The sequence below is a fragment of the Tenebrio molitor genome, chromosome 1 (assembly GCF_963966145.1).
Source record: "Tenebrio molitor chromosome 1, icTenMoli1.1, whole genome shotgun sequence".
Classification (NCBI taxonomy): Eukaryota; Metazoa; Arthropoda; class Insecta; order Coleoptera; family Tenebrionidae; genus Tenebrio; species Tenebrio molitor.
This window is the reverse complement of record NC_091046.1, coordinates 36387012-36412532: the sequence shown is the minus strand read 5'-3', so window position 1 is coordinate 36412532 and position 25521 is coordinate 36387012. Positions and strand designations below refer to the sequence as shown.

Sequence of the window (25521 nt, the reverse complement as noted above, 5' to 3'; positions counted from 1 at the left end):
GACATGTAACCCGAATTTATATGTACATATACCTATGTTGACAGTGAAGTAAATTTTGCTTGTTCGTTTTATAATAATTACAAATTTTCGATTGCACAAAAAATGTTGTGTACACCTTGCCCGCGAAATCCTTTAACATCCTCGAGATTGTCTGCCTCAGCCGCAAGCGGCCTAAGCGACAATTTTTCTCTCGGTGCGTTAAAGAATGATTTCGCGGCCTTAATATAAAACTAACTAAAATGACTATTTTGAATTAAATTGAAAACTGAAAATTCCACGAATCCCGAATTTTTCCCAGTATCTGATTTTGACCGGGTCTCCCCACTTAAAAAACTTTCCTTGGACTTTTGTTTAATGGATTCAATATAGCTGCCCAATTACACCGCAAAAAACATTCGGACGGGCGATTTTTTTAGCGGAAGCTTAGGTACACTTCTGTTCACTGAAAAAGCATACACTTACATTTTGCTTGTGTAAATCAGATTTATGAGTACCTGATGTCACTGTCATTGTCAGTGGCAGATAATTGAAATAATTCGACAATAAACATGAAAACAAATATCAAGTAAATTTACATAGACAAAAAATAGCTAAAATCTCTCCCAAGATTTGTATGCTTTTTCCCTGAACAGAAGTGTATTTTCACCACATTTTGTTCAACATATACCTGATTTCCAAAAATGTTTTTTTGTTGGATTTTAGCCATTTAGTTTTATACGAGGGCTCAATCTGTGCGATTTACACATTGTTATGATTTAGCGATCGTTATTTTAACGATCGATTTTTTAAAATGATTTAAGAGCTTGCTGATTTCTTAAAGCAAGTTGATGATCTCTACAAGTATATATTTGCTAAATTAACTTGATTTTTTTAAATTTTGATTCGAAAGTGATTTTCTAATTTTTAAAAAAATATTGAAAACATCCAATTTTCAATGTAACGATCGATATTATAACTATTTGGAAACAGAATCGCACTGAATACCTTCTTAATTTATTCCGTTTTAAACGTAGATTGACTGGACCACAGTTTTACAGAATAGAAATCAAAACACAAAATCTTCTTCCCACTTTAGCCGTTAGTTATTTTTGTAAAAACGTTTAATAATATATCGGGTGTTTTTTTTAATTTCACCTCATAGTAGGCGTTGAAAAGTCGGTTGTGAACGCACTATACAGGTTACGGATCACGGATCAGCTGTTTAAATCTCACGTTTTACACGAGTGGTGCGTTCACAATCAACTCTTCAACGTCTACTACGAGGTAAAATTTAAAAAAACACCGGATACAATCCAAAGTGAAAATTATACGGGTCAATTATTAAGAATAAACGTTTTTCTAAAATTCTTATTTTGGAAAAAGGTCTTACTCATCCTGGACCCATTTTACACACAAACAGTAATTTATATTAGCAAGACTAACAAATAATTTGAGTACGAACATGAACAGCATTATCCTTGAAAAGCCAAGACCAGCCGCAACCCAGCAAACAGTGGCGTATTGCGGCTGTGTCGAGGACTCTAGGAGCGGCTAGTTGATTTATATCCGGCCCAGATACTGCCTCCATCATTATTCCCACCGTCGGCGGACACCTACCACATTGCAAAAACCAAACACGCAACCGAACATCCCTGATGGGTTTCTTTTGATCTCTACAATTAATTAAAATTAATGTGCTATTAATTCTTTGTAACGTGGAAAAGAAAACACGCTGGTTCTATTCAGATCATCGGGCGTGAAGACCACAAAAATCAAGTTACACCTTATTGCCTATAGTTCCAGGAAGAATGAACATTTTCATATTTATTACCCATAATGGAATTTTGTGTAAAGTTGCCGCTTTACAACTGTTCCGAGTCAGTAACAATTATCGCAAGCCACGAGGCACTTACTCAATTACATGTGATTCCATCAACATCGCAAAACAACCACGCCGAATTATTACTGTAGGGTAAAAAAGTGGATACAGACCAACATTAAATCCATTTCACTGTGGCGATTGACAAACACTAGATAAAATATGTGTTATCTTTATAGAGCTTCTACCTCTTACGTTTTTAGATATGAAGTTCATTCATAAAAATAGCTATGTATTATTATCAAAGGAATCTAGATGCAAGACCAATTTCCAGCAAACAGTTACGTAGAAGCAACCCTCGTGATCATCAATTATTCTTAATAAAAAACGTTTCATGCTCGACTCCTATAAATCTAAAATGAATAAATAGAAGGGTGGTTTTGCAATCTCGTAAAAACCAAGTTATAAAAAGTACGAGCGCCAGAATAATTTAGTGACTACCATTATATTGGGCAAGAGAAGCAAGGACAACATGCAAATACTGAAACGTTATTAGAAAAATTACAGACGTGGTTTAATGCAAATTTTACCGAAATGTATGTAATCGTCACGATTAAATCGTATAAAAATTGATATCATTAAAAAAATTATAGGTACCTTAAAATAAAACTGAGACACTATGCACACATTTAGTCTTATTCTATGTATAAAGCTAAACAGGATGTTTGCATAACATTTATTGCAAAAAATATATCTTGATAAAAAATAAAGATAAAACACTAAAAAATTCTTATATAGTGGTTAAAGTGTTTTTTTGGTGCTCTTTTTCAAGGAAATGTTTGTATTGTAAACTAGTACGGAAAAAACCTAGTCGTATTCGAAGATCGATAGATGATAACCGAGTCACCTATAGAATTATATTTTGGGCAATCGAATGATAGCTTTTAACATCTTGAACAGTCATTAGGCGTCAAAAAATTTGTTGTCGCAGGGTGCCCCATGACTAACAGAAGCTTCAAATCAAGAATACGTCGAATGGTACAAAAACCTCAAAAAATATAAAGAAAACACCGACTACAAAACCGTGTCGAAACCTGAATTTAAAAAGTAATCGCCGCATAGGCATTTTTCGCAGTTTCTAATCCAGTCAAAGTGAAGCAATTCACAAATGTAGAGAACAATATGATGTTCTTGCTTTGAAAAATCTTGAAAATTGTAGTTTGTAGTGTCCTAAAATTAAAATAATAATTTTGCACCATGAGGACACTTGATCTCCTGCTCCATGACAAACAAGGACTACGGAGGCAGAAAGAACTTATTGTTCTGACAATCTGACGTGAAGCTCCTGATTTGTACAAATGAAAACTCGAAGAGCTGACTTTGCTGCCTTTATAAACTAGCAATATTAGGTACTTCAATATAGATTTAATCATATTTTTATAAAACTCCTCGATCGTTTACCTAGCTTTGATTATGTCCTCGAAGCATGCTCAAATTGCTATAATTCTGACATTTAATTAAACATTATCTGACTTGTTTTCTAACTGGAAATTATTACGCCCAACACTTATTTCTTCTTTTCTAAACCAGTTTTCAATAAGTTTGTAGGACTGCTTTGTAGTACATATTTTGCCCAAAACTTTATATAGTACATTATATCTATTTCGTCAAGACATGTACCAATACTACCCCATCATTCTATAGAATTCTTATACGTAAATCACAATACATGTAATGAATAAATTATGTAAGTTAAATAGGCATTTTAATGTGTGTTTTTTTTGTAAAACTGTAGGGATCGTTTTAAAATATGATACCACTTGAACGTTATAGCTCAGAACAAAATAGTGAATGGTTACATCCAGTTGAATTAATTAGTTTGATAATTGCTAAAGTAAATGGAGTAGCTAAAACTCAGTTAAAAAAGGTTCAGTAAAGATTTTTACCTAAGATTACAATCAACCAGAAAACGTTCCGATGACATTTTTCAATTTAAACCGCATTCAAGTTTAATATTGATTATGACACAAATGTGGTTTGAAGAATACATTTAAACTATGAAAAGGCATAAAAACGAAACAGTTACAAAAAGGTTGAACATACCATCACGTACAAGACAAAAGAACACAAAAACTTTATAATTTATTTTATAACATTATCTCGTACTGTCCAAATTCCAATATATCATTGTCGTAAAATTACATAAAAGATAAAAAAATTCTTGTTGTAATGCTGATTACGTGTTTACAGATTTTGAACTATATCAAATAATCATATCAAATACGACGGCGAATTTTTATGTAATCTACCTAGCCATGAAAGAAAGCACGTAGAAGATCCAAAAAAATTGTTTCTACATAACTATGTTCAAAGCTTATATCTACACTTAACCAACGTTTCTCGAGTTGCCCCATCCCTTCCTCCGCAAAAGCATCAACAGTTGTTTTTAGCTCATTATCGGCGGTAAATTTCCTGCCCCTAATATATTTTTTTCAGTTTTTTGAACAAAAAGAAGTCGCAGGGTGCTAAGTCGGGGCTGTAAAGTGGGTGATGCAGGTCAGTAAATCCACCTTCCTCAATTACAGCATGCTTTACGAACCTTGCAATAATCAAGCAGAAGCACATTCTTTTGGCGCCACGAATTTCAATGGTACTTTTAAACTTTGAATTGTCTTCAAATAAACCTCTCCATTGATTGTAATGCATTTTACCATAATATATTTTCAATAATAATTAGCACATTAAAATATTTCTTTAAAAAACATTTTTTATCAATGATATATCACTTTAATGAAAGCTCTCTAAAGGCGGGAGTTTATAATAATTTCACATGGAGGAAAAACTACTTTGATATTTGTAGAAAGGGGTAAAAAATTAAATGCTGAATCGTACTGTGATGATATCCTCGCCACAATGCTTCCCAATATCAAAGACTCTATGCCAGATTATTGTTTTATGCAAGACGGCACAACCGCACCGAGCGGCACAAACAATCATGTATCTTGAGCTGAACTGTCCTGATTTTATAGAACCCCATTTATGGCCACCTTGCAGTCCAGACTTGAATCCAATGGATTATTGTTTTCTCAATTTCGTTATAGGTCGTAAAATGTTATTGCATATTATGATCGATTAACGGGCACAATGGTTGGGTTTGAAAAGGTTGGGAAGCGGCGCATGCCATTTACCATACAATGCAAATATGCAAAATGTACAATACAAGCCTGCTTAAAATATTACCTGCTAGTGTTAAACTAGGATTTATAAGCCCCCCAAGATCTTTAACTTAAAATATGATAAAATAAGGACCTACAGCCAAATTGAGTTGGAAAAAGCGGTCTACGATAGAACACGAATTCGTGATATTAATCAACTAAAGGAACTAATAACGGAATGCTGGAGTCAGCTACCTCGGAGACAAATAGCTTCTGCAATTGGACACTAAATGGTAGCTAATAAAAATGGGGGGCACATTGAACCATATCTGTAAATATATCTGTAAATAATCTTATAATTGAGATATTTTTTTAAACAATAAATATCTTCAAAACCAGAATTTTTGCATGCCTTCATGTTATGAAGCACAACTTTTAAGTTAAGACTATCTCTGCACAGCAGGAGGGCTACATCTTCTCTATAAAAATTGGGCTTTTCACTGGTATATTAATCATTTAAAAAACTTAATAACTCAGGAAGATATGAGCGTACAAAATGTGTACCGTTTTTTTCGGCCCACTGTGTATATTCAATAAATGGTTGCCATATGTTTTCCGACCGAAGACTGGGTTTTTGGGAGAAGGCGAACCTTTGCGAACCCACTGCGTCGATTCTTGTTTGATAGGGAGATCCCAGTGATACATCCCCCGGTAACAATTTGTGAAAAAACCTATAATGAGCTTGTAAAGCTATCCACTTTTCTTGTGAAATTTCTTTCTTGACAAGTTTTTGCTCTGGCGTAAGGACCCTTGGAGAATCCAACGTTCAGACACTTTCTCCAATTCCCCCGGCAATGAAAGCCAACTTCATCCGCCGATCTGACAGCACCAAATTTTCAATTTTTTTTAACCATATGCTGAGTTCTTGCCACAACTGGTAGACCTGATTTCGAATAAAGATGGGGCTTCATTCTTAGATACGGCGATCATTGTTTGATGAATGACTTTTGACTCATTACCCTCTTTTGTAAGAAATCTTATTACAGTTATTGAACTGTTTGAGTTGAGTTGAATTTCACTCGGTTTATTTAGAAAAAATTGCAGAGACTCTTCAGACACAACATATTTTGTTGAAACGTTTCTATTCAGGTTCAAAATGTCACAGCTATTTAACAGAATGACAATTTTTATTTTAACATTTCATTTTCATTGCTAGGTAGATTATATAAAAATTCGCCCTCGTAACTAATGAAGAAATTAATTTCCACATTAACACTTTCATTATCTGAAGTTGTACATCTTGAGTTAATTCAATAGAAAAATAAAAACATATTGACAAGGCGAGCATAATAATATTTCAGTTTTCGTTTAATTAGCTGATCGAGTTTAGGTACCTATATTCAGAAACTTTGCATTATAACTTTTTGGCAAATTTACGGAATAAAAAAGAGTGATGTACTGTTTTAGTTTCAGGTTCATGGTAAAACGAAGTGTCTTACGTCACTAGGGCCCGGTTGTATAAAGCGATGTCAATTCGTTGTTGAAGTTAACATACTCTCAAGCGATCTGATTGGGGGATATTTAACATTGGATTTGAATCTGCCAATCAAATGGGCGGATTTCCGACTTGACGCGTTGTTAGCTGACACGATGTTAACTAAGCTTTATGCAATCGGGCCTAGTAGTACTAAACAAACCCATTCGCTTTCGTAAGATACGGAAAAATAATAATCAACAGTAACAGATAAAATAACAACGATTTCGGGAACCGATCTATTCTCGAATCAAGGTGTTTCGTGATCAATTAGTGCACCTGTTACAAGTCGCCTCTCATGACTGGATACCTTAGTTTTGCAATAAATTAACAGGATATTAATGTTTAAAGTGTGAAAATAATTCCTCGAACAATGAAGTGAAAAAATGTGTCGCTTTGAAGTTTGTTAGAGTTTCGTTATTTTGGACGGTAAAGCCGTCGTTATGCAATACAATACGAATTACCATAATATTAATTAAGGGGGCTGTCCTCCAGTTAGATAGCTCTGCTCTCCTTTGATCTACTTAACCGATTAATACCGGGAAATCTTGGAACCGAATCGATAAATCATGAAGTAACGCGCTGTTTAAATGAGATATTGTAAAATATCCCACAATCGTGGCGATACAATGTTAATATATTTACGAGCATCGTAAATAATAGCAGAACAACTACTTAAGCAGGTGTACTGCAATGCTTGCCTTATATTACGGTAAAATCTAGCCAGGTATTTTAAAAACGATGCGCTGGACCTGCTCGGTAGTCCCCATAAAACGCACGTGTGCACCTGTCAGAAGAACTGGGTGACTATTTAAAGGTTATGTCACTTCGGAAGACAATAATTGTTTATTTAATTCAAAATAAACAAAAGAGACAACAACAATAACAACCGCACAATGAAAATAAAAACAACACGAAAACACAACATATTTCATTCGGTAACAATAACAAAACGACGGTGATTTTAGAGACAAGATCGTGAAACTCGGACAAAGAAATTGCACAAGTTATTTCTAAACTAAGCTCGAGTACTCACCTGATTTTTTTGCTACTGCTTTTCGTTTTTCTCGAGGATTTAAATAACACTACAAATAAAAGACGACGGCGGTAATGTTTATGGTAATTTTAGTAATTGTTCCGTAAGCACTACGCTACACTTAGACCGACTGTGAGTTTTTCATGACGTACTCAAGTTCATTCAGAATTGTGGCAAATTTCCTATTAATAAAAATAGTTTGAAGTGACAGAAAAACAGGCTAAACCACGCCATGTTGTTTTATTTGAAATAACAGCGTGAGTGCCATCTCTTTGTCACATGTCGTACCATCACACATACGAGGCTGATCAACAAAATTTATGACCACTTATCGCGAAGATTACGAACGAAATTATATTATTTAATAACAGTTAATCTCAAAGTTGCTAATCTGACATAATATTTTTAATGAAATAAATTTATTGCTTACTTTCATCAAATATTTTTCAGCCTTTTTAGTTTTTACCTCTGGCAGATTTATGAGGTCGCTAGATTCAGTAAGAGCCCCTATGCTGCAAGGTGGTATTACGTATTATTGACAAAATATAAATAAAATTTTGTAATTTATTTCATTTCTGCTTGATTTAAACCAATACAATTTATTACAAAGAATGATAAAACGTTAAAAAAATAATTTTTTCACTACTAGTCTTAGAAGGCGGTCATTATTGACTCTCGAACTGACCCCAGAAGTAGAATTTCTCTCCTACTAGTTAATAATTTTTCATTATTAACCAGTGGTTAATAATGAACAGCCGTCACCTAGCAACGAAAGATTTTCTTTGATTTCATTGGTTAACGCAGACAGACGATTTTCAATTTTCATAGCAACCGTTGAAAAATGAGAACTCGGATCGTCGCATCGGACAAAATAATTTAATTAATAATTATTATTAGAAAGGGTTTTAACGTATCTAGTAGTGAAAAAAATAATATATACACCACGGTAGAGAAGACAATTTTAAGCCTCGCTTCTTTATTCCCTCGGCTTAAAAAAATGTCTTCTCTACCTTGGTGTATAATTACTATTATATGTTCGTTTTCCGGTTGCATAATAATAATTGTAGTATTTTTACATTTTCATATTTTTAATATTAAATCATTTCAAAATATCAAATATCGTCACATTTAATATTATGTGATTTACTTTTTAAAAATCTGAGAAAAAAACAGTGTGCACTAGTTAGTTTCTGCTTGCTTCCTTGCTTGGAAGCGTTATGTATAGGCATAGGGGAGTAAATTTTCTTAATAAATCAACATGTTTTTAAGGATTTTTAAACCACTTTTCATTTAAAATTCACTCATTTCTTTTTCTTACAATTTGAGCCTTACATATTGCTCATATTTATTGTACTTCCCCTCGAGTTTAATTAAATTTTGAAGTTGGTTTTCTGTACTTACAGCAACTACCAAATCAAAAAGTTTTTAACACCTGCTTTAAACACAAAATATTTACAAATAAAACAAAATTAAATCTATCAGTCCGATGTGCTATTTTACTTTTTCCATTCTCGTACTGATCAAGTAGGTATTTCTTGTCTTGGCTGATTTATTCTTGAGATTTTGTTTGCCGTTGAGTTTAAACACAAAGATAAAATTGTCTTTACACACTCAACATTCTTGGTAATTGTTATAATTGCATAGGTACTGTATACTGTATTATTGTATCTGCTGTAAGTTTTTTTGTGATTGCTTAAATGAACAGTAACATATACTTGTACTACACTTATACAGTGTGGAACAAAATAATTATCATCTACTTTAGTTTAGTTAGCTTTGGAATTTTTTCACATGTAAATTTTCCTGCATGGCTCTACTCTTTTTGAAGTAGCCTTGAAGTTCTGTCAATAAATGTCATAAATCCAATTCACAATTATTAGAATTTATTGAGTTGAATTAACACACGATTTTAAAATGTATACCATACAAGAAAAACACTTTCATTATTGAGGCGTATTAGTACCGTGCGATCCAAAAGTCTTTCTATCAAGTGGGTCAGACAGTGGAAACGAATGCCGCTGGGCTGCAGCATATTTGGCGCATATTTAAATGAAAATTAAAAATATGTTTTCTTAGTCTGTCCATATCCTTTGATATTTTTAATTTCACATTTTTTTATTTTATGGTGTATGTAATTATAATGATGTCATGGCTCACTTGATAGAAAGACTTTTAGATCGCTCGGTATTTCCGATCTCATCCCTTCCCAATAAATCACATTTGGAATTTTGATGTATATTTTGAGGTTGGGGTACTGCCTGTGGAACGGCACATCGTATTTTTTCAACGGTAATGCAAAGGTAGGTAACTATACATGAAAATCGTTTTGTTCCACACGTATGATTAACTTAGGACCGGTTGCACCAATGCCAGTTAAAGTTAACTTAACTATAGATTAAAATGCTTCGTTGCTATTGTTATAACAATGTTTTCGTATATTTTAAACTGTAGTTAAATTTAACTCACGTTGGTGCAACCGGTCCTTGGGTAATTATCTTTAAATATGTACCTAGTTAAGTTTAAAAAAAAAAAAACATATTTTTTTAACTGAAAACTAACAATTTTCGTTTTTAGAATAATTCTGACGTGAGATGATCGGTCTTTATACATTCTGAATTTAATTAAAGCAATAAGCCAAACATGTAATTAATTGAAAACGATAAAAAAAATTACATAAACTAGGTACTATGGCCGACAAAAAATTTTGAACGACTTGTTATTCCTTTGACATATAAATGTAAAACTGGCTTTATGGTCAACTAACCTCATTTTTTATTTTTGCCTTTCTTGTCATGTCACCAGTGACAGATCAGTCAACCATAGATTAACACAAAAGTTTTGGTGTGCCTATGTCGGCTCACGAATGGTGAACGTGGATAAATCTTAATCGTTTCGTCTTTGCCGTCGAAATTGCGAAAGTCGCTGCAGCCCTTAAGCTATCGAGTGGTGTAGAACTGTAGAATGTAGATACGTACCTATCTAGTTCTTAGAGGTTTAGCATCAACACAAAATCAGGAATGTCTTCATCATAGATGAAACCAAATTTAGTTCTATTTAAGTACGTCAAGACAGAACGACCCAACAGGTTGTATTTTGGTACGCAAATATCAAAAAATTCAAAGTACAGATCAATCCACAATACTAACAAATTATAACATTTATTTATTAAACTTAAAATTAAAAGTTTAAAATAAAAAAAACTTTACAATTAAAACTGAAGAAGTCAATATTAATTTGATCATTGCTCCATTTTGTTGTACAACCAAGAGCAATCTATTGCTCATGGACAGGCACAGATTTCGGTGATAGTTCGGGGGTGCCTCGTTCTGTTCCACGGAAGACACCCGCCTTCTTCCAGAACCTGGACGCCGAACCACCGTCCCAGTGTCTTCCCACTTCCGCATAATGGCATGGATAGTGCCCTTCGATAACCCTAAATTCGTCGAAATTTGCCCATACGACTTACCCCTTTGGTGAAGGGTTACTCTTTTGGCTTTAGTAAATTCAGATACGGCTGGCATTGTATCACTAAATTATTATTATAAACTTGATAGACGTTTACTTCAAACCGTCAATTTTTCGATTTAATTTATAAACGTCATAATAACAGTAAAGGGCAGCTTACATTGACATTTCTTGATATGCCAAAATTTGATCGTTCAAAATTTTTTGTCCGCCATAGTACCTACTTACACATTTTCTTACATTAAACTACGTAATGCTTCATGAGTTCTTCGCCAATTATTTCTCATTTCATACTGGTTCATTAGGAATTAAAATCTCCTATATCCCATACATGCTTAGCAAACTAACTGTCAACCAATCAGTGGAATTTCATAAGAATGCGAACAAGAAACATATAATTATAATTGTTAATTTAATTAGGTTAATAACACTTAGTAAGCGTCGATAATTTCTGCACTCACGGAGTCATGAAGTTATTAACCGTCTACTATTCTTCATTTACGTTTATTAATTCATTTATTTTTAATATGCAACGTACCTGATAATTAATTTTAATAATAGGATACGGTATAACAGGTAGGTACGACGAAACAATCTGAAATTAACGTAAATCGTGTCTCATTCATACTTTATATGTATCTGTATTGCGATTTCTTCACAGTAAACAAGAATTGATTTATTGAACAGTCTGTATATAAAATTAAATAAAATAATTATATTTAGAATTTCCACCACTGTTGCCTTTTAAAAAGATGAAGAATTAAGAATCCAAAGCCATTTACTTTCATTAAAAATAAAATAAAATTTTATTTGTCTCGCATGAACTTACTTTGGTAAAATTTTAATATTTATTAATGTGATATAATATCAAATGATCTAAAATTTATGACCGCTCGAAATGCAAATTTTGGTAAAATTCACGTAGTTACTTGATGCATAAAAAATTCGTTTACTTTTTGCAGTGCAACAACCCTTTAACTTCACGTACAAAATGTACGGCTTGGTCAGTAAAAATGAGGTTTTATGTTTTAAAGTGCGTGCTAACACCTAGCATTTTGAAATATTTGAAGATATCAAAATAGTGGTCATAGTTATTTCTCGTGTAACAAATAGATTGATGTCGACAAGTAGAAAATGAAGACACCAGAATATGAGTATGATAAAAAAAGAAACAGATTATTTCGGCAACAACGAACAATGAAAACATTTTCTTGATAAATACGTTTTCTCACGTTGTGAATTGTGTGTATAATTAAAACCAAATACATCTCACTTTTTAGTCAAGCGTAGGTAGCTATATTACGTCAAAAAACCCCATAAAAAATAACAAGCAACCAACTACATTTATTCAAGAACATAAAGAATATATTTTAATGGCTTAAAAACAGAAAAAAATAAGTTTAATTAGTGTTCTGTAAATATACGACGGTCAGATATTTTATATTATTAAACTGTGTAAAATTGTTAGGGGTTTAAATGGTAAATTCAATTTAGCTGAAGTCAACTTCTTTCCATTAAATAATTTAAATACATAGTACCTATGCATAGTGTACTCATACTATACAGGGTTATTCACGAGAGAGTTACTGCTGAAATTCTTTTTGCCGCAACCCATTATACATATTGCAACAACTTCTTGATCTCAAATTTTGAAAATAATTATGACTGAATCCACGATAGCTCTTAGTTTTGTATTTTTGACTGACATGAAATCCTCATTTATGGAGAGTGTGGAAAGATACTTCGAAGTATATGTTGTTCACGTTGGATTGAACATCAGTGGTACAAATCGCACACATTTGGCATTAACTTTCATATGAGTTGTCATAGTAATAGGTCAGTCATTTGCACCACTGATATGCAAGCCAACGTGAACAGGTATTACTTGGAACACTTTTTATATTAATTTAATTTGTTAATTTATTTGTTGAATTTTGATTAAATACAGGTTCTCTGTCAATCTGACATTTCTAACAAATCTATCCAACTTACTTTGATTAAAAAAATAATAACATATTTTATTCAGTAGTTTGTGCCATTGGCATTGTTGGTTGCGGCAAAAATCAGAAGTTACCGTCTCGTGAATAATCCTGTATATAGAAATACATAAGAAAATAGATTAATTAAAATAATGTGTCACTAATTCAGCAGCTATAAAAAATTTTATCGGTTGTATAGATTGCATCTACATTTTTTTTCTTGAAATTATCCGAGAATAGAACAAAACAACTTAAAAATACAAATTTTATACCTAATTCTTATCAAAGATATGAATGTATGAGTTTAAACTACATCCGTCATCTGTATTCATCTAGCTGTAGATTATAATAAGACTTTATTTTATTATTATATCTCAATCTACATTAATAAAGTTGTTTGGTAAACCACTCATATTTTACTAGAAATAAAATTATCTGTGATTTATTCCAGATTTGAGGTTGTTGGTTATTTTTTATGACGGTTTTATTTCTTTATCTATCTAGGTAGTGCCTCGATTACCATTTGACCGAGGTACAAACATTTTTCCGCAGATTTACGAACGAAAATTGATTTCGATCTAGCGATTTATACGATAGATAAGGATAATTCATTCAAATAATATATTATAATATTTACCTAAATATATGAAAACACAGGTAGGTAACGAAAAAAATTTGGAAGAAATATATAGTGGATTTTCGTAGGTTTATTCTTTCAGTATTTACTCAAAGCACAAACAAATTCTATTAAAATGTTAATGGCATTAATATTAATACAGGCCTGACCAGGTAAAAATGCAACCCAAAACACGATTTATAAAGCTTTCGCGATCCCTATTACATTATCATGATGCACATAAAACATAGCTTTTAACGTCAGCCTAATGAATGCCAAGTTCTGACATAAAAATACCTCTCTCCACAAACTAGGATTTAATAACAATAATAAGCGATTAAAATCACAAAAGTAATGGGAAAGTAGCATCATGTCGGTTCTGTCATCGTTCGAAAATATTTCCAAATACTAAATATGAACGAAAAATGCAATGACGGATATATCTTTAAAACTAATAGAATACCTTCTTGGATTCTTGATTTAATTTTTAAATACCAAAAGTTAATGTATGTAGGAAATGGATAGGGGGCGGGAAGAGTTTTCGTTTGACGCTATATGGCAGAGACGTTACAATTTATCATTATAAAATTGTTACAAATCTTGTTTTCTTAAATTATATCCCACAAATGTTGGGGGCTCAACCGGGATAGAAACAAGATAAACAGAGAATTGTAGAAAGAAGAATGGTGATAAATTAAAGGAATTCTAATTATTTTACGGAAAAGTGAAAAAGTTACGAAGAAATTAAAAAAAAGACATCGTTGGGTGAAATTGCTTTTATCAGAGACAATATCAAAAATGCTCCTGTGAAGTCGATTAAAGCCCTTCATATGTTTATTTTCGAATCAGAAGGTGATCGAAAAAACAGATCAAGGCTGCGCGGATTCAAAGGATTCGATTTCGACGAAAATTCTAAAGAATTTGAGACCAAACTAGAATACGTAGTTGAAACTTTGCAAGTAAGAGAGTTGATTTCTATTATTAATCTTCTCTGTCTCGACACTGATGGTGACAAACACGATCTATCGACAAAAATTTGCTGCCACTTAATGAACCTTAGCATGTTGGAGAAAAATGAAGTAAATGAAGACGACGAAGATGATAAAGATGATGATGAAGACGATAAAGACGATGCAGAGCAATATGACGTGGTAACAGCTTCAAAGAAGAAAAATAGTAAGTAGAGGTACCATATTCACACTGTATACAGGGTGTTTCTGAAATACGTGTTTTAATTTTAACCAGTGAAAGAACTTGCCAATTTATTGAACTTTTCTCTATAACATTTTGTAAAATTCGTAAAAGTATTCCAAGATGTTTTGCCCCACAATTTTTACCGAGTCGTTTTGTGTAATTAACTAGTTTCTATTTTTTGTAACCATGAGAATCTAAATTTTTATTATTTATTTTTTTCTATAACAATGGAACTTTTTAACAAAGCTCTGTTTCTATCACAACAGAACATTTTCGCCCATAGGCGGGTAATTTGTTCCAAATTTTAAATAAATTTGTATTGCTTTGTCGTACAAATGTTTATATAGAGAAAAGTTCCATGATTTGGCGCGTTCTTCCACTGGTTAAAATTAACACACGTATTTCAGTATAAAGTTTAGCAAGACCTTTCAAAGATTTCTTGGCGAAAATGAATGTCTGTAATCGACTCCATCTTAACAAAATGGAAGTATCTTCAAAGTCTTGAATCCATTTTTCGACAGGATACTCGTCATTACCACTAAAAGGACGAATTGAATCTTCCACATCTCTAAAACTTAACGGAAAACATGAATTGCCTTTGGCATAATCGTCATCTTCATCATCATCGTTGGATCTGCTGCTTTCGAGGTTATTTACCCTTCTTAATCTTCTTTGATTTCTCTCTTCATCTTGGTCGTCTTTGGTATTATCTTCTTTTTTCTTAGAGGTTGTGACTCTTCTTTCTTTGTTGGAGTCAACTGTGAGAAGCTTTGTTGTCTGAATTCTCAACTCGACTCAATAGCGCACATTTACATAAGATGTTATCGTCAAGAAAAATTCAGAAGAAAGAAACTGTTCAGGAATATTTTTTGATTATGAAAGAACTGGCCTCAAGAGGTAATGTAGAAGATAATGCACTTATCCAATATACTATTGATAGCATCACCGACGACGCGAGTAACAAAATTATTCTCGACGGAGCTAATAACTTAAAAAAGTTTAAAAGAAAACTTCAAATTTTCGAATCGTTGAGAGAAAATTCAATGAAGCTGTTTAAAACTAAGAAAGAACCGGAGATTAAAGAAGAAGTAATGAAAAAGCAAGATATGAAATATAAAAAAGAAGAAGGCAAGCAAATTCGTTGTTTCAATTGTGGTTTAAAAGGTCATAGATCAACAGATCGCAAGTTCAAAGAGAAGGGAACGAAGTGCTTTATAAATGTAATAATTATGGACATCGTGCAAAAGAATGCAACGAAGATAATAAACAGAAGAAACAAAGCGAAATTGAAAAGAAATCATCGCCAACAATCTATTTGTCAAATTCATTGCAAGACGAAAAACCGCCTGAAAATCATGAAATATGCAACAGAGAGGTAACAGATCGAGTAAATTCAAGAAATTTCAAAAATTTAAAACTTTGTGGTACAGATTTTGAAGCTCTAATCGATACTGAAAGTGACGTTAATTTAATTAAGGCAAGTTCGTTTTTGAAAATAGGTGCACCACGCTTTGAAGAAACTCCACTTACACTCACTGGTTTAGGAAATGGAAAGGTAGAGACACTTGGAAAGTTTTCGACAAAAATAAACATTGATAATTGCGAACTTGTGACCGAAATTCACATTGTATCAGATGAAGCAATCTCCATAGGTAAATCTCATAATTGGAAGACCAATCTTGAATAAAGTAACGTCAATCATGAATTCCGAAGGAGTGATGGTAACTGAAGATGTAACCGAAATGAAAGAAACAAACTTACTGAATGATGAAAAGAAAGTACAAAAGAGAATCGCAGCAGAAGATGAGAATACAACAGAGGAAAATTATGCATTACCAGAAGGTGAAGTTTCGAAGAAAGAGATGAACTGCGCAAAGAAGCGAAACAACAGATTAAGAAGATCCAGGAGGAAAACATCAAGAATTACAATAGGAAACGCAAAATGGCAAGAGAATATAAACCTGGAGACCAAGTTGCCATCAAAAGAACCCAATTTAAGACTAGTGCCAAAATACTGCCCAAATATTTAGGTGCGTATGAAGTAATCAAGAAAATTGGAAATGACCGCTATGATGTTAAGAAGATCGGCACACATGACGGTCCGAGAACAATCAAATCATGCGCTGAGATGATGAAGCCCTGGTGTCAAGAAGATCTCGATGGATCAGAATCAAGAAAAAAAAATAGGGGGTTTCCATTTAAAAAAAGTATCGATGACGTCATCACTCGAAAACAAATGACTGCTTGGAATTTTCTTTGGTAGTAAAACATGTATTTTTATAAACTAAAATTGACTTGTCCAAAGATTTTTTTGAAAAAAATTTTGTTTAATTTTTAAGGAATTTATTCCATACTTTTGCCGCTCACTGTATATCCCACATGTATGCTTTGTAAAATGTAGTTTGCGTTGCATTTTTACCAAGTCAAGCTTATCATCTTACGTGAATAACTCTGTATAAATTTCCATGTGGTTATGGTTAACAATTCGAAATTGTATTTTTCAAATTTATTTTCGATTATTAGATAAATACTTAAGTGGTAGGTATGGTTTGTCTTTGTTGAAATATGTAACGGAATTATTTGCAGCCCAGCAATACGATTATAACGTAAGCATCCGTAAAGCAACCATATTTACAGATAAAACAGGTCCACTAACTGAAATCTGATTTGATCTACCGGGTGAGCAACAAAAACTGTGTCAGTTGGCAATAAAAAAATGTAAAATTGACTCAAGTTGCAAAAAACCACTTGTCATTTGCAACAGCATTTTTTTCATATTTTTGAACCAAATAAACGCACAAAGGGACCATAAAATCATAGTTTGGATTGAATGTTTTCCATATAAGTACAGTTTTAAAGTAATTTCAAATGACTAATGGCATAAAAGTGCTGTTGCAAATGCAAAGTGGTTTTTTGCAACTTGAGTCAACTACATATTTGTTTCGGTTTGTTTTATTGATATTATTGACAACTGACATACGTTTCAAATTTAAACGTCTTGGTTTTTGTAATCTTTTATTAATAAAATGGTTTAGTGGTTGGAACATGACATAAAAGTCACCAAAAGTCACCAAAAGTCACCAGAATTTATTGCCAACTCAAACACTAATTGTTGCTCACACAGTAGGCACCGGGTGATTTAAATGAATGTGATAGTTGACATAAACATAGGCGTCCTCGCCTATTTGACACAATTTATTAATACATAAAATGTCAAAATGACGTACGTACGCCAATGTGTTGATGAAGGTAAGTACCTATCAAGTTGCCAAAATAATTTATGAAAAATGTTCCCAACTTAAGAAAAAATATCACAATCATTTAAAATCACCTTGTATAATAATTGTAAGAAGTTTTTTTTCATTTGTTACGCATTATAAGTACAATGGCCGGCAATAAAAACTAGCCATCACTTTTCTGTTACGTCAAAACCCAAATGTGTAATTAATGCTTTAATGACACTGACATTTAAATGATGCCTAACTTTTTTTGCCTGCCACCGTACCAGTTTGAATTTGTAAGTGTTAAAAACAACTAAGTACCTATGTAGATAGGTACTTGTTAAAAAGTTTAATAACATTAAATGCTCTCTTGTCTTGAATAAAAGGCATATAGCTAAAAAAAACTATATCTACCTATACATATACTAACGTTTGCACTAGTAGAACGGGAATTAAGGCCAATGATACAGCCACCATTGTGATATATTATCGTGTCATGCAATCACAACGCATATTTACCACACAATTCATATACTTTTTTAATTTAGTGACACAGCATAAAACGCTTTTTAAAGCGTGAGAATAAACTATATGTTGATTATCTTGTCAATCGACTTTCATTTGAAAACAAAATTCCATTCTAAAGTTAATAATTGCATTATAAAATTTAGGTAAAATTGTAATAAGACACTAAACTCGGTACAGGTTGCAAAGACATACTTGTCATTTGCAACAGCACTTTTATGGCATTAGGCATTTGAAATTACTTTAAAACTGTACTTATATGGAAAATATTCAACCCAAACTATGATTCTCTGGTCCCTTTGTGCCTTTATTTGGTTCAGAAATAAAAAAAAAATGCTGTTGCAAATGACAAGTGTGTCTTTGCAACCTGTACCGAGTTTATGTATACTTTCAAAGTTAAAAGAGTAGCTTTGGTTCAACGTTGTTTTTGCCTCTACTGTTAATTATGATGAAAAAAAAAATGTTGTTAAGTATGTCAACTACTTATTCTGGAAAATGACAAAATATTGCACTTTTTATACAGACTGATTCACATAACTTTCCGACCCTGACGAAATTTAAATGCGGCCAGTAATACGTTTTTCATTCATAAAGTCCATTCATTTTGTATTGAACTTTTCAAGGTCAAATAATTTAAATTTTGGCTCTGTAATTATGTTTTGTAAATAGTGACATGCATCTAACCAACATAATGTGATTTAGCAATGCTCAATGCAACGTTTACGGTGTTTACCTGCATGTCATTATTTACAAAACATAATTACACAGCCAAAAAATAAAATTATTTGACCTTGAAAAGTTCAATACAAAATGAATGGACTTTAACTTGATCCAAAATCATGAATAATTTTAAATTTTTGTATGGTTTGGACATCCCTCACAAAAATCTCAATTATAAAAATGGCAGTTTTTCGTCATTGGAGCGCATTTTATAGTTATTTAAGATATAAGTCTAAAAAGTTATCCTTTATTGCACGAACGGGTTTAAAATACGACCTAGGTACGAGGGAGTATTTTAAAGGATGTGAGTGCCACAAAGGAACTTTTTACACGTACTTATGTCTTACAACATTTTATCTACGATCGTGAGATCATCGCACCGGTTTCAACATAAATTTTAATAAAATAATTATTATTGATTCAATATTTTATGAATAACCAAAGTCGTTTGAGAACCACGTCGTTTCCAAAAAAATGTATTGTTGTATTCTGACAGTTCTGTGCCATAAAAGCGTGTACTAAAAGTTTTATGGCACGATTTGTCAGTTCACTAAACGTCAACTTTGACGATTTTTAGTGCAAAAAGTGCTTACTTTTTACACGATCGTAGATAATAGTTATTTATGCAACAAGTGCAAAAAGTGAATGATTATTGCACGCGACATGAAAATTGTCCCAAGAGCCGCAGGCGAGTTGGACAACACGTCAAGTGCAGTAACACTTTTTACACGTGTTGCATACATTTTTTCTACGATCGAACAAAAAAACGGTGTTCTGTACTTATTACTGCTTTAACTAAGATAGCCTTGTTATTGGCGAGCCACAACTATAGCAACGAGAAAAAAAACGATAAACAACAGTTCAGTCCTGTGGTGAAAAATGCAATGAACACTCACTTTTTGCACGATTGTAGAAAAATTAACAGAATTATACAAAAAGAACTGTCAAGTTATTGTCAATGATGCCAGAAGTCTCCAGATTTCATAGTAAATAAAAGAATCAAGTTATAACTGGATAACGTATTGCTGGCTGCATTTAAATTATATTAAGGTTGGAAAGTTACGTGAATCAGTCTGTATTTATAAATAAATAAATTAATTCAATTATATCAAATTTTATTGATCAAAAATAATTTACAAATTGAACTTCCTTCTGCTAGTTTCCATTGCATGTCTTCTGCCATCTATGATCCATTCATACTGTCCATACTTACTGTCAAATGTTCCTTTTTGAAGTGATCGTAATTTTAAAGTAAATCTAGGTCCCAGTTCCTTTAATCTAGCTTTTTTTCCATCACCATCAATCCCATATCTAAAAAATACAATTAAACTCGAAGCACACACCTCCAACACAAACAAACCTATAATGGCGGAAGAAAATATAATCTCTTTGATTATGAAATGTCACAGCTCTTCGTCCCTCAAACTCTGGATTGTAATGGAAAAGCGCCCCCAACATTCTACCTACTGTTAACCCTAACCTCGTAGTAAAATTATTTAAAATGACTTCTGGTCTATGCTCTGTTATTTCCTTATGATTTTTTCTCAGTTCTGTTGTAATCCTTACATTGCTAACTTTAAAATGAGCTGTAGGACCATCAGGCAAGTGAATGACCAGCAATCCATCTGGTTCTTTGCGGTTTTCATTAATTATTAGTATATCAGTGAAGTTTTCTTTAATTGCGCTTTTTACAATTTTTTTAACACCTGACCGATTTCTATACAAAGAAGTAGAATTTGGAATGATCCTTGTTAATTCTCTACCAAATATCCGTGTTTTCTGCAATTAATTTTTCAATTAAATTTATTCAAACTAACATTATAGTTACCTTCATGGGATTGTCTGCATATGTGATAAGAACTTTAGGCTCATATATTTGCTGGTAATATCCACTAAATTCATCATTGTCAAAATCATTCTGAACCAACACATTTTCTTCAGAGTTAACATCTTCAACTGTTGTTTCATCTTTTACTCTCAAACTTTCAAGAGTGTGTGGTACTTTCTTGGGCGCGTCTTCTGTTTTGCGTGCCTTTTTAGCTATTTTCTTTGCCTGCAAATACATATTGTACAAACTTTAAATCAAAATCTAACCTCACACCTTCTTCTGTTCCTTTTTTGCTTTCTGATACTGTTTGCTTCTCACTAATTTATTTTTGATATGAGAGTATTTATTTTCATTTGGAAACAGAACTGATCCGCTTTTGGATGGTTTTATCTCATTTTTTATCGTTTCTTTAACGTCTTCGGTTTCCACGTGCTCTTTTGAAGAAGACATTTTCGAATTTCGAATATTTTTGACATTGACACTGACAGTTCACAAATATCGGGAATTTGGGTTGCTTCTATTGGCAGCACAGAGGAGTGAGTCAGCAAAATATTGATTAGTGTTATACATTAACCATTGTCATAATCAACCCCTTTAATCTGTTGGGCGATTGTAAAAAAACAAATTTTTAGTTATATTCTTTTAATTTGACATTTACCATTTGACAGAAACGTAGTGCACGCTTATTGTGCGTTGTTTGTGTGACAATGGTGTTGTAATATTTATTATGTGGAATATATGAAAACAAGTTATATTTAATTGCTTTATTTTTTTACAAAACAATGAATTTGGAATTATTGGGTAGATCGACTTTGTATCAAATTTGTGTTGTATTTAATCCTGGAATTTCAGAATCTTTTGGACAAAACTACCCTGAAGAGTTTGATGGGACCTTAGATTCTCTCTCAATTGCTGTAACATGCGCGTTTAATAAACGAGGTACTCTACTTGCAGTAGGTTGCAATGACGGTCGGATTGTTATATGGGACTTTCTCACGAGAGGCATAGCTAAAGTAATATCAGCTCATGTTCATCCAGTATGTAGCATCAGTTGGTCAAGATCAGGGTATAAAATAGCATCAGCATCTACTGACAATACTGTTTGTATTTGGGATATATTATCAGGAGAATGTGAGCAAAAATATAGATTTCCATGTCCAGTTTTGAAAGTACAGTTTGAACCTAGAAGTATGGAAAGGTTACTTGTGTGCCCGATGAGACATGCAGCAGTTTTGGTTGACACAAATGGTGGCCATAAAGTTCTACCAATAGATGATGATGTATGAAGAGCTATAATTTTCATTTTTGTCCTACTAAAGCACCATTTACTTCCAGGGTGACTTAAATATTTCAGCATCATTTGATCGACGTGGTGAGCATGTTTATACCGGCAATGCTAAAGGAAAGGTGTTGGTGTTAGATTCACGGACTTTAGAAGTTAAAGCCAGTTTTAGGATAATTTTGGGAACCTCAAGTGCCACAGCTGTTAAGAGTATTGAATTTGCTAGAAGAGGAGAGTAAGTAATTGTTTTAAAAACTATTTAAACAAGATTGTCACTGTTCTTTTTAGTTGGTTTTTAATAAACACAGCTGATAGAGTTATTCGAGTTTACGACAGCAAAGAAGTTCTAGCTTGTGGGAAAGATGGAGAACCAGAACCTATACAGAAGTTGCAGGACTTAGTTAACAAGTATTTCATGAAATACATCTGATTGACAAAATTGACGTGTCTATTTTAGGACAATGTGGAAAAAGTGTTGTTTTTCAGGTGATGGAGAATACATTTGTGCAGGTTCTGCCAGACAACATGCACTGTATATTTGGGAAAAATCAATTGGTAATTTAGTGAAAATTCTGCATGGTACTAAAGGTGAACTTCTCTTAGATGTTGCGTGGCATCCAGTTAGACCAATCATTGCTAGCATTTCCTCAGGTAAAGTGATAGACACATTTATTAAGTGAACTGGAATGATTTGTTGCTTTGCCAGGTGTTGTGAGTGTTTGGGCGCAAAATCAGGTTGAAAACTGGTCTGCTTTTGCACCAGACTTTAAAGAACTTGATGAAAATGTTGAATATGATGAGCGAGAAAGTGAGTTTGACATAACGGATGAAGATAAATCTGTTGCTAGTGGTGGTGATGACAAAGAGGACACAGATATGGAAGTTGATGTGTGTTCTGTAGAGCCTGTTCCAGCCTTCTGCAGTTCTGACGAGGAAAATGAAAATACAGGTTGCCTCCAATTTTTACCGATAGCACCAGAAGTAAGTTGAATTTGTGTAGGCCCATCTTTTTGTTAAATATTTTTGCATGTTTTAGATTGAAGATCCTGAGGATGCGTGGACACCTGCTGATACAAATTTACCACCAACGGGACAAGGAACAGGGCCACCACCTGCAAAAAAGAAAAAATATAAATCTTACGACGTTGCTCTAGAAAACACAAGTGATGCAGGTGAATGATGGATGCGACTTGTAGTGTGTTGAAATTTTTACATGTGCGATCTTTATAGAAGTACACCCATTACTCAGCACCAAAACAAAAGACAAACAAGTTGTTGGTGGAAAGAAGGCGGCGGGGCGACCTAGAAAATAACCTTTTCAAGTTTATGATTTATTAGGTTTTATTTAGATTTCATTGTCTTTTTATTGTGTTGTCGTAAAATGAAAATTACAACTTCAACAAAGTTTTTAATTTGTTTTCTATTTTACATTGCCTAGATTTTTATAGTGTAAAAAAATAACAAAACTTACTTTGATAACAGGTTTTCAAACATAGCAAGAAACATCATGTTTGAATTATGCACATCCACATAAATAAAATCACATATGTGCTCAATACACGACCTGTTATGAAATTAAGGATGAAATGCATTAACAATTTTAATGGTTATCTAAGGCTACATACAAATCAAACCAAGTCTTGGAACAACTTCAATTTCTGCAAAATATAAAAACAATTATGTATAGTATATACAAAACTGACTTCATTTATTGATAAACAGTACAAATTAAAAAAAGATAAAATCAGTTTTCCTAAATGACAATTTTCAACGAGCAAGTAATTTGAAATATTCACTTCAATTAGAAGTCTGAAGTTACCCAATAAGTATGCCGACACCGAGTCTAAATTGATTTTTGTTATGGTTTATAAGCCCACTGAGGGCCAATGTGAAAGGCAGGGGACTCAGTTTCTTCTCTAAAACAGCCCCAACAGACCAATTTGAGTCTACATGCCCTTTAAATACCACTTCGCTCTTTGGCAAATCAACTTGATACCCAATTGATGCCACTGATTCCTGCATTCTAGGATTTGCTTCCAGTTCTACCCCTATCTGCAACTGACTGCTCGCTTTTTGGTAATAGCATAAATGTACACCTGAAACGCCAAGTGTTCCTGAAATTTGTGTATTCTCTGTTGTGTACCTGAAAACATCAATAGTGAACGGTCTGGGTATTTTCAATGAATGTCATTACTTTGCTGCAGCACTTAAGAGAGCGATTTCACCACCTGGTATACCTGGGCCTTTCTGGTATGCAAGTTCAGATCCCAGGGCTAGCCTGGGTGTGACGGCTTGGAGATAATGCAAGACCATTACACCTGAACCGGCAATAATGTCTGGGTTTGCCACTGTTACACTGGCAGTGTAGTCAGATCCTTTATAATTCATAGTTAATTGTCCAACTGTAAATTTTGAATTTTGCACCTGTAAAACATGGTTGTAAAATCTCAAGGTCAACCAAGCATTAAGATAAACTTTACTTGTGCTCCAAATTTTGCTTGAATTCTGGGACACAACTGGTGAATAATTGTGGCGTTTAGGTTTCCTGAAGGGTCTATGTCACCTAACAATATAGGGTAAGCTTCACTAGGCGAAATTTGTTTAGTTCCTACGTATGTCGCCCCAAATCTGTACCCACTCGGAGTAATAGAACTCATATTAATTGTATGGGAGATTTGAAAATGATTGCTAAGACCTCTCGTAAGCATCACTCTTGCTCCTTCGAAATTTGTAGGGAATATATCTAAAAGCCAGGTAACTGAATTCAAGGTTATGTTTCGTTCTCAACTTACTTTTGCATTTTGTGTGAATTTCTTCCAGCGGACCCGGGTTTTCTACTTCTTGAGATGGCCCTTTGGTGGTCGTTTCGGTTTTCGTATACGGCGAAGCCGATGGAGTTGGTGGCGGCGGGGCTGGTGCTGAATAAGCATGTACGTTACCCATTTTTTTCTAACATAAATTTGTTAAAAACCGATCGATTTTGGTTGTTTTAACTATAACAGTTTAAAGATGCACATGTGCCACCGAAGAAAATTGAGCCTAAATAGGGTCACTAGACGTGATAACGAAGAACCCCACACATTTTCTTCTTGAGATAAATTTTATAATGACAGAAGTGACAGGTGCCTATTTGATCGACAATGCATAGTTCGTTGAAGCGACGCAGAT

General features: G+C 33.3%; 5 protein-coding genes across 9 annotated transcripts in view; 2 read left to right on the top strand and 3 right to left on the bottom strand.

Moving 5' to 3' along the window:
- Positions 1-7763, bottom strand: part of LOC138124201 (pro-neuregulin-3, membrane-bound isoform-like) — a 115807-nt gene extending 108044 nt beyond the window's left edge. For 2 of the 5 annotated variants that reach the window (XM_069039184.1, XM_069039157.1), the window contains exon 1: positions 1893-2013. The gene's annotated coding sequence lies outside the window, so the exon portion shown is untranslated. Of the gene's footprint in view, positions 1-1892; positions 2014-7523 lie in introns of those variants that run through there. The other 3 variants (XM_069039192.1, XM_069039166.1, XM_069039175.1) reach the window with 3 other exon arrangements.
- Positions 7764-14413: 6650 nt separating this feature from the next.
- Positions 14414-16807, top strand: LOC138127817 (DNA ligase 1-like). The gene is made up of 4 exons (XM_069043919.1): positions 14414-14759; positions 15546-15909; positions 15957-16429; positions 16491-16807. Exons 1-4 carry the CDS (start codon positions 14414-14416, stop codon positions 16805-16807), a joined length of 1500 nt encoding a protein of 499 aa, XP_068900020.1.
- Positions 16808-20341: 3534 nt separating this feature from the next.
- On the bottom strand, positions 20342-21555 carry LOC138122460 (probable ribosome production factor 1). Its single transcript, XM_069036726.1, has 4 exons — positions 21345-21555; positions 21072-21296; positions 20604-21022; positions 20342-20554 (listed from the first exon to the last, which is right to left on the bottom strand). Exons 1-4 carry the CDS (start codon positions 21519-21521, stop codon positions 20377-20379), a joined length of 999 nt encoding a protein of 332 aa, XP_068892827.1. The 5' UTR covers positions 21522-21555; the 3' UTR covers positions 20342-20376.
- Positions 21556-21711: 156 nt separating this feature from the next.
- On the top strand, positions 21712-23760 carry Rbbp5 (retinoblastoma binding protein 5). Its single transcript, XM_069036725.1, has 8 exons — positions 21712-21872; positions 21924-22351; positions 22407-22588; positions 22642-22761; positions 22811-23004; positions 23060-23334; positions 23390-23525; positions 23584-23760. The coding sequence occupies exons 1-8, from the start codon at positions 21854-21856 to the stop codon at positions 23664-23666; spliced, it is 1437 nt and encodes a 478-aa protein (XP_068892826.1). The 5' UTR covers positions 21712-21853; the 3' UTR covers positions 23667-23760.
- Tom40 (Translocase of outer membrane 40) lies at positions 23749-25488 on the bottom strand. The gene is made up of 4 exons (XM_069036727.1): positions 25146-25488; positions 24834-25096; positions 24548-24777; positions 23749-24496 (listed from the first exon to the last, which is right to left on the bottom strand). The coding sequence occupies exons 1-4, from the start codon at positions 25294-25296 to the stop codon at positions 24169-24171; spliced, it is 972 nt and encodes a 323-aa protein (XP_068892828.1). The 5' UTR covers positions 25297-25488; the 3' UTR covers positions 23749-24168.
- Positions 25489-25521: the final 33 nt, after the last annotated feature.

Excerpts from the sequence above, each read along its gene's own strand:
- LOC138127817 (XM_069043919.1), top strand. The coding sequence starts at position 14,414 with ATGTTTATTTTCGAATCAGAAGGTGATCGAAAAAACAGATCAAGGCTG. Across the intron at positions 14,760-15,545 it reads AGCTTCAAAGAAGAAAAATA|CTTTGTTGTCTGAATTCTCA; the intron begins GTAAGTAGAGGT and ends AACTGTGAGAAG. Across the intron at positions 16,430-16,490 it reads AGATGAAGCAATCTCCATAG|GAGTGATGGTAACTGAAGAT; the intron begins GTAAATCTCATA and ends TGAATTCCGAAG.
- LOC138122460 (XM_069036726.1), bottom strand. The coding sequence starts at position 21,521 with ATGTCTTCTTCAAAAGAGCACGTGGAAACCGAAGACGTTAAAGAAACG. Across the intron at positions 21,297-21,344 it reads CAAAAAAGGAACAGAAGAAG|GCAAAGAAAATAGCTAAAAA; the intron begins GTGTGAGGTTAG and ends ATGTATTTGCAG. Across the intron at positions 21,023-21,071 it reads ATGCAGACAATCCCATGAAG|AAAACACGGATATTTGGTAG; the intron begins GTAACTATAATG and ends AATTAATTGCAG.
- Rbbp5 (XM_069036725.1), top strand. Across the intron at positions 22,589-22,641 it reads GAATTTGCTAGAAGAGGAGA|TTGGTTTTTAATAAACACAG; the intron begins GTAAGTAATTGT and ends TGTTCTTTTTAG. Across the intron at positions 23,526-23,583 it reads AGAAAACACAAGTGATGCAG|AAGTACACCCATTACTCAGC; the intron begins GTGAATGATGGA and ends CGATCTTTATAG.
- Tom40 (XM_069036727.1), bottom strand. The coding sequence starts at position 25,296 with ATGGGTAACGTACATGCTTATTCAGCACCAGCCCCGCCGCCACCAACT. Across the intron at positions 24,778-24,833 it reads AAGCAAAATTTGGAGCACAA|GTGCAAAATTCAAAATTTAC; the intron begins GTAAAGTTTATC and ends CATGTTTTACAG. Across the intron at positions 24,497-24,547 it reads CTCTTAAGTGCTGCAGCAAA|GTACACAACAGAGAATACAC; the intron begins GTAATGACATTC and ends TGATGTTTTCAG.